At 44.0% G+C, this 15,485-nt stretch overlaps 1 protein-coding gene across 6 annotated transcripts in view; it reads left to right on the forward strand.

The window, feature by feature from the left end:
* LOC139419013 (lipopolysaccharide-responsive and beige-like anchor protein) overlaps nt 1-15,485 on the forward strand; it is a 313,075-nt gene that overhangs the window by 243,012 nt on the left and 54,578 nt on the right. For all 6 annotated transcript variants that reach the window (XM_071168828.1, XM_071168831.1, XM_071168830.1 and 3 more), the window contains one exon: nt 14,658-14,825. In XM_071168828.1, the coding sequence (XP_071024929.1) occupies nt 14,658-14,825 (168 nt within the window). The remainder of the gene's footprint in view (nt 1-14,657; nt 14,826-15,485) is intronic.

Here is a 15,485-nt window from a genome sequence, read left to right on the forward strand (position 1 = left end):
TGTGTGTTTCCCACACACCACCCTACCAGGCTGCTCTGCTCCTCTTGTATGACCACCGGCTACACGGGGTCAAAGTTCACCCATGTTTACATTCGCCTCTCATCTCCACAACTCTCTCTCCCAATACAATCAGGCAGGCACCAGCCGGGGACACCCGTAATGTTCACTCCCTCTCTCCCAGGACCCCCAGAGGGACCGCTGTGAGAGTTGAGGTTAGCTGCTAATACCGCTAACTGCTAACAGCATTGTTCCTGAGTTAATGAGTGAGCTCACTGGGTTAGCCTAACGTAGCGTTAGCCTAGCTTAGCACTGATCCATCCAACCGGCATGGGAGTCTGTGAGGCTACAGTATAACATTACAGGGCCTGCGGCAGGGTGGGAACGAGCTACAGCGTCTGGTCAACGTCAGCCAGCGCTCTCTGAAGGGGTATTGTCATATGCGAGGGCAGACATGTTTACTGTGTGCTCTGTGTTTTACGAGCTCTAACCCCTCCTTCTCCTGCTCTCTCCTCCTCCTCTTCAATGATGTAATGGAGGAGGCTGAGGGAGCCTGAGAAATGGCATGATCTATGGCCGCTGACACACTCACTCGCTAATGCTGTCTCTCTCCCTCTTGCTTCCTCTCGCTCTCTCCCATCCTCTCTATCTATCTCTCTCTCCCATCCTCTCTATCTATCTCTCTCTCTCCCATCCTCTCTATCTATCTCTCTCCCATCATCTATCTATCGCTCTCCCATCCTCTCTCTCTCTGTCTCTCTCATCATCTCTCTCTCTCCAATCATCTCTCTCTCCCATCATCTCTCTCCCTCTTGCTTCCTCTCCCTCTCTCCCATCATCTCTCTATCTCTCTCTCCTATATTCTCTCTCTCTCCCATCATCTCTCTCTCTGTCTCTCTGTCTCTCTCTCTCTCTCTCTCTCTCTCTCTCTCTCTCTCTCTCTCTCTCTCTCTCTCTCTCTCTCTCTCTCGGCCCATGCATGGCCTGGCAGGAGGCTTTTCTGCAGCACTGCAGTTTTTGCAGAGGCTTTCTTTCTCTTCTCTTTTTCCCTCTCTCCCTCCCCCTCTCCCTCTCCCTCTCCCTCTCCCTCTCCCTCTCTCTCTCTCTCTCTCTCTCCCTCCCCCTCTCCCTCTCCCTCCTTACCCTCACTAATATTCCATCTCTCTCTCTCTCTGGGTGTTTGAGGTGGATTGTGGGACAGGTGGCATCTTTACCCCGCTACGTCCCTAGCCTAGGTGTCCAGTCAAGCATGCAGGAATTAATGTGTGTCGTCCCCCCCACACACACACTACACGCACACTGACCCTCATCTACACTCAGGTCTGCATTTCAAAGACGTGGCGTTTGACAAGGACGTCAAGTTTAGGTCATCCATCACACAGGGCTCAATGACCCCCAATATCAGCTCCCCTTCCTCCTCTACAGACATCAATCCCCCAGTCGTCTCTATTCACTCTGCTTACTATGCTCTCATCTCAGCTCAGCTCATCTCGTTTTCTCATCACAAACCACCTTCCTGCCTGATGTGGAAGGTCATCACAACTTTATTAACACTGGAGCAGCTTAACAGAAGTCATGTTTAAAGGTGCAATGCTTCATCTCTAGTTGCACATGATAAACCGCTAGTGAGATTCGATGGAGGAAAGTCAACTGAGAAAATGGGAATAATAATAATTCCATATGAAATCTGCATGAAAATCTTAAATCGGTCATAATTATGATTATTTTATTCTTCCAGTGTCCCAATCTCTGCTGGATCAAATTTGACTGTTACATGTTTATTTTATTCACTGTGTAAAGATATTGATAGCATTGATAATTGGTTATGTGCCCTGGAAGTCTAGTCTTTCTATACATTTAACTTCAAGGTTTATTTTCCATGTGAAGTGAACACAGCTGTTTGCCGGTAATGGACATCCGGTATTGGTTCTTCCGTTCATACAGTCGGCTCTCTTTACTCTCTCTATCCTTTAGTCTATTCAATGGCACGTCCTGTAGGACTCCGAACCATTTACATCAGGGGATAAGTGTAAAAACTATCCCAGCTCAAGAGGCTTTAGATTGGGGTAGAACTTCAAATCTAGCCTGGGGCTTCTGTTTTTGGGAAGGCCCAAATAACATACTTTTTCAGATTTGTTAGTTGGAGTGTACGGATTCTCTTTTCGCCATTTACTGATTCAAAAAAATAAAATAACATCCAGCACTTTAGATGTCCGTGTGACGTCGTTTCCTATTTATACTTCCACCACCAAAACGCATACTAACAGTACAGTAAGTGCTCCTCTCTTTATTATATATAGATTTATTATTATTATTATTATTAAGTGGTCCGCTCACCCACGTGTCGTTCACCTGAATGAATGAACCCCTCCGGCAGACATAAAGGGGGTTTTGAGTACAAGTTAGCCACCTCCATAATATATTTTAATCATCTAAGCAACTTCAATCCGTAACCCAATCACATCAACTATGTTACCCAGAAAGAGAGCACTCTGAGTAGACACGGAACATGACTGTCAGACCCCCGAACTAAACACTCCAGTCTGCTCCTCAGTCATTTGAGACAGCCTCGTTCTCAATTCTCTGTCTCTCCCAACAGCTATCCAAACAATTCCCCATCCAATACGTTCTGCCACTAACTCCAACTAATGGTACTGTACATGTATGTCTGTCCCCAAGATACGCCTGGAGTGTTTACTGAGCTTTTATTCATCTGTTACTCACATACTTACTGTAGATGCTAACAGTGGTGATGTGTGTGTGTGTTAGCTTGTTAGCCTTATTCAAGGTGAATGATGCTCGTCTCGGAAATAGAGCTATAGGTCTGTTGATGAACCGTTTTACTCATCACCTGCTCTTCCTGCTTAGTTTGACCCTCAATCTGGAGCTGTGATTGGTTGGGTGTGTTTGTTTGTGAAACTGAAACACAGTTGGGTAGTCCCAGGTAGTCTTGCGTTAATCTTCGTCAGGATTTCGGCGTCTTTTAGAGGGCACTAGTCGTTTTTTTCATATGGAAGTTGGGAACTGATGAAGTAGGCTGTCACGCAAAATTGGTGTGTCCCAGAGTTGACGTCTGTGTGGGCCATGTCAAAGCTTTATTGCATTGGTTAATTGAATCAGAACCATAGCACTTTCCCACAGCCTACTCTTTACTATGAATCATACATACCACTTTAGACCCACAGTCTACAGTACAGTACATGCCAGGCCTCCCTCCAGGTCCCTTCCAAATACTATGTGACATGTTTGTTTTGGGGAGATTTTACACAATCACAGCTCACTCTGCTTCTCGTCACCGGCCGAGCAGGATATTCACCCTGCTGTCTCGTCTCGGGTTCCACTTAGACCAGCGAGACGTGTGTCTGTGTGTCAGGTTCCACTCAGCGCAGCATTACAGTGTGTGTGTCTGCCTGATGATCTGTACCCAGAAGTCTCAGGGTTGTAAGCTGCGTGATTGAGGCGCGAAGGAGAGACAGAGGAAAAAGGTGTGTGTGCGCACGGGGGCGCGTGCCTGTCTGTGTGTGTGTGGGAGTTTTCCCAATGAGGGGCCACAGAGGCAGAACTCAGAGCCTGGGCCCCCAGGACGGGAGAGGGGAACTGGGGCATGACGTAAGGAATGAGAGCCAAGGAGGCAGCAGCCGTGGAGGCTAACATTCCATTTCCCTTATTCACATACCTGCTGCAAACTGACGTCGGGCTCCTCGGCCACGGAGAGCTAATAGGTCCTTTAATCAGATACTCGTCAAATACAGCAAAACCAAACCCCAGATGAAAGGGAGCAGAAGATGCCTGGAAAGGAAGGGAGGAGAAAGAGGGGGGGGGGGGGGGAGAGAGAGAGTTATTATTATTTTGGAAGGTTTTGAGGTTGGGGGTGGAAATATTATATGGGTATCATGGGGATTTCTGTAAGTTGTGGACTGATTGTTTGATCTGGTAGTGTTACTTAGCTGGGATCTGGAAGGGGGGGGGGGGTTCTTAGCTGGAATCTAGAGGGGGGGGTTCTTAGCTGGGATCTGAGCTGTTGAATATTCTGTCTATATACAGTGTGGGTATCTGATTTGACTCTTCCCATTGTGTTGTGAGGAGTGTAGGCGTGCATAAGCCTGATGAATGTCCGCCCTAATCTAGTTGTAATCAATAGGGCTGTCACTCTGCCTGCACTGGACATGTGTGTTCGATCACACACATGCAAATGGGTGGATTGATTTGTTAAGTGACATTTTAACATTCTTACAGACAGGTTTCCTTAAGACCTTAAAAAGGTTAAAAAGGTTTTTTAGGGCCTGGTAAGGAAGAGGAAATTCTGTGGCACCCCATTAAGAGCAGTGAAATCCACCCCTATAAAGTTCAATGTATGGACAATGTACATGTAACTGCCAAAATAAAGGAAACACCAACATAAAGAGTCTTAATAGGGCGTTGGGCACCACGAGCCAGAACAGTTGCAATGCTCTTTGGCATAGATTCTACAAGTGTCTGTAATTCTGTTGGAGGGATGTGACACCGTTCTTCCACAATCATTTCCATAATTCTGTGTTTTGTTGAAGGTGGTGGAAAACGCTGTTTTAGGCACCGCTCCAGAATCTGGTGTTTATTTGGGTTGAGTTCTGGTGACTGAGAGACATATGTTTGTTTTACTCTCCATGTGGGGACCAAGCACTGGATTACCATTCAAATTCATATTTTCCCTAAACCTAACCCTATAACCCGAGTAGCACAGCGGTCTAAAGCACTGCATCTCAGCGCTAGAGGCGTCACTACAGACCCTGGTTTGATTCCAGGCTGTATCACAACCGGCCGTGATTGGGAGTCCCATAGGGCGGCGCACAATTGTCCCAGCGTTGTCCTGGTTAGGGTTTTGCCAGGGTAGGCCGAATTTGTTCTTAACTGACTTGCCTAGTTACAGTGTCTTGCGAAAGTATTCGGCCCCCTTGAACTAATAAACATATCCAGGTGTTAGAATGGCCAAGTCAAAGTCCAGATCTGAATCCAATCGAGAATCTGTGGAAAGAACTGAAAACTGCTGTTCACAAATGCTCTCCATCCAACCTCACTGAGCTCGAGCTGTTTTGCAAGGAGGAATGGGAAAAAAATTCAGTCTCTCGATGTGCAAAACTGATAGAGACATACCCCAAGCGACTTACAGCTGTAATCGCAGCAAAAGGTGGCGCTACAAAGTATTAACTTAAGGGGGCTGAATAATTTTGCACGACCAATTTTTCAGTTTTTGATTTGTTAAAAAAGTTTGAAATATCCAATAAATGTTGTTCCACTTCATGATTGTGTCCCACTTGTTGTTGATTCTTCACAAAAAAATACAGTTTTATATCTTTATGTTTGAAGCCTGAAATGTGGCAAAAGGTCGCAAAGTTCAAGGGGGCCGAATACTTTCGCAAGGCACTGTATATAAAGGTTAAATAAAGGATAATCAAACACACACACACACACACACACCCTTTAAACCCTCTATGAAACCTCTTTCAAGGTCACTGACATCTCTTCTAGACATGGTATACAAAATAACAGGCAACTGGGCATTTTATACATGACCCTAAGCATGATGGGATGTTAATTGCTGAAATTAACTCAGAAACCACACTTGTGTGGAAGCACCTGAGTTCATTATACTTCATTATCCCTCATTTACTCAAGTGTTTCCATTATTTTGGCAGTTACTTGTATGTCACTGGTTGGTGGTCAGTCCCACTGTCCTAGTTTTACCACTCTTAGCCTATTCTGGACTGTAGGTAGGAAGAAATGTGTCTGTCGCTAATGGGAAAGATGATAGAGCCTCTACATTGTAACAGATAGCAAAGTAACATGTCTTTGGTAAACGTTTTTATCATTTTTCAAAATGATTAAATTCATTTGGGAAAGTTAAGGGTCGAACGGCGGCTGAACCTGGTCTCTCTCCCTCTGGACGTCTGTCAACGGGAAGGCTGCAGTCATATCCCAAGAGCTCCCAGAATTCCATGCGGCAGGAAGCTGTGAGCGGCTCACACACGGCCCAGTTCAGCAGCACAGGAAGTCTGGCAGATATTGGCTGACCCGACCTGGACCGTAACACAGTCTCAACACACTATTAGTCAAGGGTTTTTTGGTCAGAGCAGGTCACCCCCGAACACATGCACGCACGCACGCACACACACTACTGTAAGCTTGGATACAGACTCACACACACACACACACACACACACACACACACCGGCCGCCTCTGTGTATATGAAGGTAGCCCCGCTCCCCTCTCTGTAACATCAGACCGCCGTAGAGGAAACGTGAGCATGGCGTGCCGTCACTGTTACCAAATCCTGTGTTTTCATTGGAACCAACATCACAACCTAGACAGAGGAACTTGAGGAATACAGGGTCGCTAAAATGAGAGCAGGGGGAAATTACACCCCATTTTTCTCCCCCCAGAAATCTATTAATAGAATGTTTTGTGTCATTTAAAAATATAGATATTATTGGTAAAAATTCACCGCTATAAAAATATGAAATGTCTGGCATTTGAAGCTTTACACATGACTAGGTGACAAACAATTCTCAGTTGGCAACAAAGGGATCTCTAAACCTTTGACGATACACAGCAGTTGGTGATAGACACCTCCTGATAACAGTAGTGTAGTGATAGAAACCTCCTGATAACAGTAGTGTAGTGATAGAAACCTCCTGATAACAGTAGTGTAGTGATAGAAACCTCCTGATAACAGTATTGTAGTGATAGAAACCTCCTGATAACAGTAGTGATAGAAACCTCCTGATAACAGTAGTGTAGTGATAGAAACCTCCTGATAACAGTAGTGATAGAAACCTCCTGATAACAGTAGTGTAGTGATAGAAACCTCCTGATAACAGTAGTGTAGTGATAGAAACGTCCTGATAACAGTATTGTAGTGATAGAAACCTCCTGATAACAGTAGTGTAGTGATAGAAACGTCCTGATAACAGTATTGTAGTGATAGAAACCTCCTGATAACAGTATTGTAGTGATAGAAACCTCCTGATAACAGTAGTGATAGAAACCTCCTGATAACAGTAGTGTAGTGATAGAAACCTCCTGATAACAGTAGTGTAGTGATAGAAACCTCCTGATAACAGTAGTGTAGTGATAGAAACCTCCTGATAACAGTAGTGTAGTGATAGAAACCTCCTGATAACAGTAGTGTAGTGATAGAAACCTCCTGATAACAGTAGTGTAGTGATAGAAATCTCCTGATAACAGTAGTGTAGTGATAGAAACGTCCTGATAACAGTAGTGTAGTGATAGAAACCTCCTGATAACAGTAGTGTAGTGATAGAAACCTCCTGATAACAGTATTGTAGTGATATAAACCTCCTGATAACAGTAGTGTAGTGATAGAAACCTCCTGATAACAGTAGTGTAGTGATAGAAACCTCCTGATAACAGTATTGTAGTGATAGAAACCTCCTGATAACAGTAGTGTAGTGATATAAACCTCCTGATAACAGTAGTGATAGAAACCTCCTGATAACAGTAGTGTAGTGATAGAAACCTCCTGATAACAGTAGTGTAGTGATAGAAACGTCCTGATAACAGTATTGTAGTGATAGAAACCTCCTGATAACAGTAGTGTAGTGATAGAAACCTCCTGATAACAGTAGTGTAGTGATAGAAACCTCCTGATAACAGTAGTGATAGAAACCTCCTGATAACAGTAGTGTAGTGATAGAAACCTCCTGATAACAGTAGTGTAGTGATAGAAACCTCCTGATAACAGTATTGTAGTGATAGAAACCTCCTGATAACAGTAGTGATAGAAACCTCCTGATAACAGTAGTGTAGTGATAGAAACCTCCTGATAACAGTAGTGTAGTGATAGAAACCTCCTGATAACAGTAGTGTAGTGATAGAAACCTCCTGATAACAGTAGTGTAGTGATAGAAACCTCCTGATAACAGTAGTGTAGTGATAGAAACCTCCTGATAACAGTAGTGTAGTGATAGAAACCTCCTGATAACAGTAGTGATAGAAACCTCCTGATAACAGTAGTGATAGAAACCTCCTGATAACAGTAGTGTAGTGATAGAAACCTCCTGATAACAGTAGTGTAGTGATAGAAACGTCCTGATAACAGTAGTGTAGTGATAGAAACCTCCTGATAACAGTAGTGTAGTGATAGAAACCTCCTGATAACAGTATTGTAGTGATATAAACCTCCTGATAACAGTAGTGTAGTGATAGAAACCTCCTGATAACAGTATTGTAGTGATATAAACCTCCTGATAACAGTAGTGTAGTGATAGAAACCTCCTGATAACAGTAGTGTAGTGATAGAAACCTCCTGATAACAGTAGTGATAGAAACCTCCTGATAACAGTAGTGTAGTGATAGAAACCTCCTGATAACAGTAGTGTAGTGATAGAAACCTCCTGATAACAGTAGTGTAGTGATAGAAACCTCCTGATAACAGTAGTGTAGTGATAGAAACCTCCTGATAACAGTAGTGTAGTGATAGAAACCTCCTGATAACAGTAGTGTAGTGATAGAAACCTCCTGATAACAGTAGTGTAGTGATAGAAACCTCCTGATAACAGTAGTGTAGTGATAGAAACCTCCTGATAACAGTAGTGTAGTGATAGAAACCTCCTGATAACGGTATTGTAGTGATATAAACCTCCTGATAACAGTAGTGTAGTGATAGAAACATCCTGATAACAGTAGTGTAGTGATAGAAACCTCCTGATAACAGTATTGTAGTGATATAAACCTCCTGATAACAGTAGTGTAGTGATAGAAACCTCCTGATAACAGTAGTGTAGTGATAGAAACCTCCTGATAACAGTAGTGATAGAAACCTCCTGATAACAGTAGTGTAGTGATAGAAACCTCCTGATAACAGTAGTGTAGTGATAGAAACCTCCTGATAACAGTAGTGATAGAAACCTCCTGATAACAGTAGTGATAGAAACCTCCTGATAACAGTAGTGTAGTGATATAAACCTCCTGATAACAGTAGTGTAGTGATAGAAACCTCCTGATAACAGTATTGTAGTGATATAAACCTCCTGATAACAGTAGTGTAGTGATAGAAACCTCCTGATAACAGTATTGTAGTGATAGAAACCTCCTGATAACAGTAGTGTAGTGATAGAAACCTCCTGATAACAGTAGTGATAGAAACCTCCTGATAACAGTAGTGTAGTGATAGAAACCTCCTGATAACAGTAGTGATAGAAACCTCCTGATAACAGTAGTGTAGTGATAGAAACCTCCTGATAACAGTAGTGTAGTGATAGAAACCTCCTGATAACAGTAGTGATAGAAACCTCCTGATAACAGTAGTGTAGTGATAGAAACCTCCTGATAACAGTAGTGTAGTGATAGAAACCTCCTGATAACAGTAGTGTAGTGATAGAAACCTCCTGATAACAGTAGTGTAGTGATAGAAACCTCCTGATAACAGTAGTGATAGAAACCTGCTGATAACAGTAGTGTAGTGATAGAAACCTCCTGATAACAGTAGTGTAGTGATAGAAACCTCCTGATAACAGTAGTGTAGTGATAGAAACCTCCTGATAACAGTAGTGATAGAAACCTCCTGATAACAGTAGTGTAGTGATAGAAACCTCCTGATAACAGTAGTGATAGAAACGTCCTGATAACAGTATTGTAGTGATATAAACCTCCTGATAACAGTAGTGTAGTGATAGAAACCTCCTGATAACAGTATTGTAGTGATAGAAACCTCCTGATAACAGTAGTGTAGTGATAGAAACGTCCTGATAACGGTAGTGTAGTGATATGTGGGTGCCATCCACCCCATGCCAGGCATTTACATAAAGGCATGCTAAATTATTCATGAATTATCAGAGGATTCCCGGTGGAACAGGATGAAACAGACAGTGGCTGCTAATTGGCCCATCAATAACCCTGCTGCCTGCTTGATCTCCCTTAGTGGATCTGGATCTCTCCTCAGGAATCTGGCTCTCTAGTCTACACAACACTTTTGGCTCTCTCTAGTCTACACAACACTTCTGGCTATCTCTAGTCTACACAACACTTCTGTCTCTCTCTAGTCTACACAACACTTCTGGCTCTCTCTAGTCTACACAACACTTCTGGCTCTCTCTAGTCTACACAACACTTCTGTCTCTCTAGTCTACACAACACTCCTCTCTCTCTCTCTAGTCTACACAACACTTCTCTCTCTCTAGTCTACACAACACTTCTCTCTCTCTAGTCTACACAACACTTCTCTCTCTCTCTAGTCTACACAACACTTCTCTCTCTCTCTAGTCTACACAACACTTCTGGCTCTCGTCTACACAACACTTCTGGCTCTCTCTAGTCTACACAACACTTCTGGCTCTCTCTAGTCTACACAACACTTCTGGCTCTCTCTAGTCTGCACAACACTTCTCTCTCTCTCTAGTCTGCACAACACTTCTCTCTCTCTCTAGTCTGCACAACACTTCTGGCTCTCTCTAGTCTACACAACACTTCTGGCTCTCTCTAGTCTACACAACACTTCTGGCTCTCTAGTCTACACAACACTTCTGGCTCTCATCTACACAACACTTCTGGCTCTCTCTAGTCTACACAACACTTCTGGCTCTCTCTAGTCTGCACAACACTTCTCTCTCTCTCTAGTCTGCACAACACTTCTCTCTCTCTCTAGTCTGCACAACACTTCTTTCTCTCTCTAGTCTACACAACACTTCTCTCTCTCTCTAGTCTACGCAATACTTTTGGCTCTCTAGTCTACACAAGACTTTTGGCTCTCTAGTCTACGCAAGACGTCTGGCTCCCTCTAGTCTACGCAAGACTTCTGGCTCTCTCTAGTCTACGCAACACTTCTGGCTCTCTCTAGTCTACGCAACACTTCTGGCTCTCTCTAGTCTACGCAGCACTTCTCTCTCTCTAGTCTACGCAGCACTTCTCTCTCTCTCTAGTCTACACAACACTTCTCTCTCTCTCTAGTCTACACAACACTTCTCTCTCTCTCTAGTCTACACAACACTTCTCTCTCTCTAGTCTACACAACACTTATCTTTCACTAGTCTACACAACACTTCTGGCTCTCACTAGTCTACACAACACTTCTGGCTCTCTCTAGTCTACACAACACTTCTGTCTCTCTCTAGTCTACACAACACTTCTGTCTCTCTCTAGTCTACACAACACTTCTGGCTCTCTCTAGTCTACGCAACACTTCTGGCTCTCTCTAGTCTACGCAAGACTTCTGGCTCTCTCTAGTCTACGCAAGACTTCTGGCTCTCTCTAGTCTACGCAAGACTTCTGGCTCTCTCTAGTCTACGCAATACTCCTGGCTCTCTAGTCTACACAACACTTCTGGCTCTCTCTAGTCTACACAATACTTCTGGCTCTTTCTAGTCTACACAAGACTTCTGTCTCTCTAGTCTACACAACACTTCTGTCTCTCTAGTCTACGCAAGACTCCTGGCTCTCTAGTCTACACAAGACTTCTGTCTCTCTCTAGTCTACACAAGACTTCTGGCTCTCTCTAGTCTACACAAGACTCCTGCCTCTGACGAGGAATGGTTTTTAGATGAAGGTTTGGTGGCTGAAAGATCTTTATCTTAACTTAACAAAGAAGGGTTTTTAATATGACAATACTTTTCGCAAAAATTTCAATTTTTAATTTATCTGTAGAAACTTAGAAACTACTGTAGAAACTTTGACAACAGAAACATTGTCAAACATCACAGCACAGTTGAGGGTAGGCTGAAGGATGGAATTAAAATCAAACAAAAGATTAAAATCAAACAAAACACACACACACACACACACAAACACACACACAAACACACACACACAATTTAAAAAATAAAATAAAGAGATGGTTCTCTCACAACCGTTTTGCTTGTTGATCAAACATGTCTGGGAGAACACAGGGTAGAATTGCCAATGGGCTTCTTTTAGCAGCACAGACTGAGAGGCTTTGAAAGACACACCACAGAGCTAGTTCACTATACCTCCGCAGGCACTACCAAACGCTCCCTGAATCACTGATGAGAGAGGGGATTTCTAGGCACTACCAAACGATTGCATCTCAGTCAGAGACAGACACACACGCACACGCACAATACTATTCCCCTTTCTCCAAATGCTAGAACCTCATTACCATAAAGGCGGGCCTCTGGAGAGGGTGCTGCAATAACACAGGCTGTTCTTTGTTTCCCTGCCTTGATTGACAGGAGATTGCAACGCACATTAAATGGCCATCCGACTCTGCATTAGTTTAGAAACAGAGGGAGCAGGGCCCCGTCAAAGGTCAGGCCTAGCGCATAATGAACTGATCTCTCTCTGTCACACATACACACCGGTCCCCCATCGGCCCCCAGTCAGCTTGTCATTAAGAGGCCTGTCCTGGATTCTAATAGACATGTAGCCCTAATAAAATGAATCACTCTCTGACACAGAGCTTTGAATGTATTAATAAGTGTGTTTATGTCGGAGGAAATGCAGACAAGAAGCCTGGACTGGGGTGCTCTGGTGCTCTGTTCCAGGGGTGCTCTGTTCCAGGGGTGCTCTGTTCCAGGGGTGCTCTGTTCCTGGGGTGCTCTGTTCCAGGGGTGCTCTGTTCCAGGGGTGCTCTGTTCCAGGGGTGCTCTGTTCCTGGGGTGCTCTGTTCCAGGGGTGCTCTGTTCCAGGGGTGCTCTGTTCCAGGGGTGCTCTGTTCCTGGGGTGCCCTGTTCCTGAGGTGCCCTGTTCCAGGGGTGCCCTGTTCCTGGGGTGCCCTGTTCCTGGGGTGCCCTGTTCCTGGGGTGCCCTGTTCCTGGGGTGCCCTGTTCCAGGGGTGCTCTGTTCCTGGGGTGCCCTGCTCCAGGGGTGCTCTGTTTGGTCTTATTGTTAATAATTACTCCCAAAACATTGATATTCTCTCATATTTGATTGTGTGTTTTAAAGGGGAAAAATAATTGCGCTTTCTGTGGCTACTAATTTCACCATGTTTCCAGGTTGCCAAACTATAATTGCGGAAGTATAATTGTTGAACATTTACAAAAAAGAACCAAACCTATTCACACAATTTGTTATGCACTTATACAACATGTCCTCATTTTAATCGTGTTCTTCCTCCACTCCACTTCCCAGCTTGCATCCCAATGTTGGTACCTTACTCCCTAGTTAGTGCACTCATTTTGACCAGGGCCCATAGGGCGCTATATATATATATATATATATATATATATGTGTATGTATGTATGTATGTAGGTAGAAAGAAAGAGAGAAAGAAAGAACATGGTCACATTTAGGACGCAGATCCAGTTCCACATTAAAACCCAGAGACCTTTCAGTGCTCTGTCGCCCCAGGGCCTTTTCTCTCTCTCTTTGACGCCGACCAATTTATTGATGTTGTTTCCACGGCTCATAAAGTCATTATACAAGAGCTTTCACAGTTTACCATCAGGCTGAGGCTCGATCGCCCCGTCAGGGGGAGATGTCATGATGGCAGACAGGCAGCAGGCGTCGAGCTGTTCGCTCTCTCTTTTTCTCGCTCACCTCCTCCTCCTCTCTCTCTCTCTGAATCTCATTCTTCTCGCACTCCCTTTCTTTCCCCATCTCTTTCTTTCTCTCTATTTTCTCTCTCGCTTTCTCTCTCTTTCCGCCATTCCTCCCTGATTGAAAGTTATAATTAAGAGAGTGAGAGAGAATTAGAAGGAAAATTAGCTGTCAGAAAGTCACATTTAAGTGAGTGATGGGCCAGCCCCGGCTGTAAACATTTAAATGATATAAATTGCCATTTAAGTGTACCGGTTTAATGTTTTGTCACAGGATTAATGTGCCACAAGGCAGCAATGACAATCAAGGCCTCCTCATTCTAATTTGGAACGCGTTTAGAAGCCTTTGTTGTTGCCGTGCCGACAGCTTTTCCAGAAATTAACACAATCGCTGTTTTTATAACAAACCATAAATGTTTTCCGTTCTTTGCCAGCTAATGAGTAGAACAACAGCTTGTATCTCAATGTTATGGTGAGACAGAGACATTCCAAAGCACCGCTATATACATTATCTCGTCTCGTCGTCCCACGAAAGGGGAAGAAGAGTCCAAAATGAGTCCCCAACGTCCTACTAGAACGGAGTGTTTTCACACGATTAGCATTGGAGCATTTTCTTCATTATGCAGATGATAGTCAGTGCTGCTATCTGCTATTGAAATGATAAGTTCTGCTTTGAGTTGCAGCTTTTTGTGGGGGTTGGGGGAGTGGAGTAAGGGTTCTGGAATTACAACAATTAGTGCTGAACATAATTTGCAGTCTTGCAGTTTAGCAGGTCTACTGTACATAATGCTTCAGTAGACCTGTATAAATAATAATTTGACTTCGTCTAATCTCACCCTTGGTTCTGTGGCTTATGAGTGACTTCAATCAATGATTTGCAAGGATTCCCTACCTCCTATTATTGATATAATCTTGGGGTTCTCTTGTACCACTCTTATCTATCCAAATCCCCTCTAACCATGAGTCCTCGCTGCCTCACTCTGCTCAATAACCCTTTCATTTAGCCCAATCCCCTCTAACCATGAGTCCTCGCTGCCTCACTCTGCTCAATAACCCTTTCGTTTAGCCCAATCCCCTCTAACCATGAGTCCTCGCTGCCTCACTCTGCTCAATAACCCTTTCGTTTAGCCCAATCCCCTCTAACCATGGCTCCTCCTCTCCTCCTGTCTTCCCAGGCTCTGGAGAGTGAGTTTGTGTCGTGCCAGCTGCACCAGTGGATCGACCTGATCTTTGGCTACAAGCAGCAGGGTCCTGAGGCCACCAGGTCTCTCAACGTCTTCTACTACCTGACCTATGAAGGGACCATCAACCTCAGCTCCATCACCGACCCCATGCTCAGAGAGGTGATGTAACACACACACACACACACACACACACACACAGAGTTGACGTTTTTCTGCGTATTATTTGTTATAATATTATTTGTCTTTTCCATCTCTAAAATCCCCTGCTGGACATTAATTACTCCACGGTATCACACAGAATCATTAAAGCTCTTAACTGGGATGTTGAATTCAATTAAAGTCCATTAGCATCAGCAAAAGGTATAATCCTCTGACATTATTGACGCTGTTATTTGTGTTACATTCAACTGCAGGGCTGTGTGGTAAGTAAGTACTATTCAGTCAAGTTGAGTTGCTGAACCCAGCAGTCTTTCATCTCCAGCACTGGGATCCCACTGAAAGCTATATGAAGTGCTCCACTTTAAAGTCTGAGAAAGCCCTTAAAAATCGGGAGTGTGTTTGTGTTTTTCTCGCTCTACTTTCATTCATTATTCATCCTCCCTTCACTTTGAACCAACAGGCAGGCAGCCTCTCCCTCTCTCCCCACAGCAGCAACACGGTACACCAATATAGCAATAAACCATGGCTAGCCCGCTAGCTTACAGCGCTAACTCTCTCATTGACACTCCAACAAATCTGTGGCAGGCGAACAGGGTGCTGACCCCACAACTAGAGTGTGACTTCTCGTCTAAAACGGTGCCACTGAAGTGTAACTCAGGG

The sequence above is a fragment of the Oncorhynchus clarkii genome, chromosome 10, assembly GCF_045791955.1.
Source record: "Oncorhynchus clarkii lewisi isolate Uvic-CL-2024 chromosome 10, UVic_Ocla_1.0, whole genome shotgun sequence".
Lineage (NCBI taxonomy): Eukaryota > Metazoa > Chordata > Actinopteri > Salmoniformes > Salmonidae > Oncorhynchus > Oncorhynchus clarkii.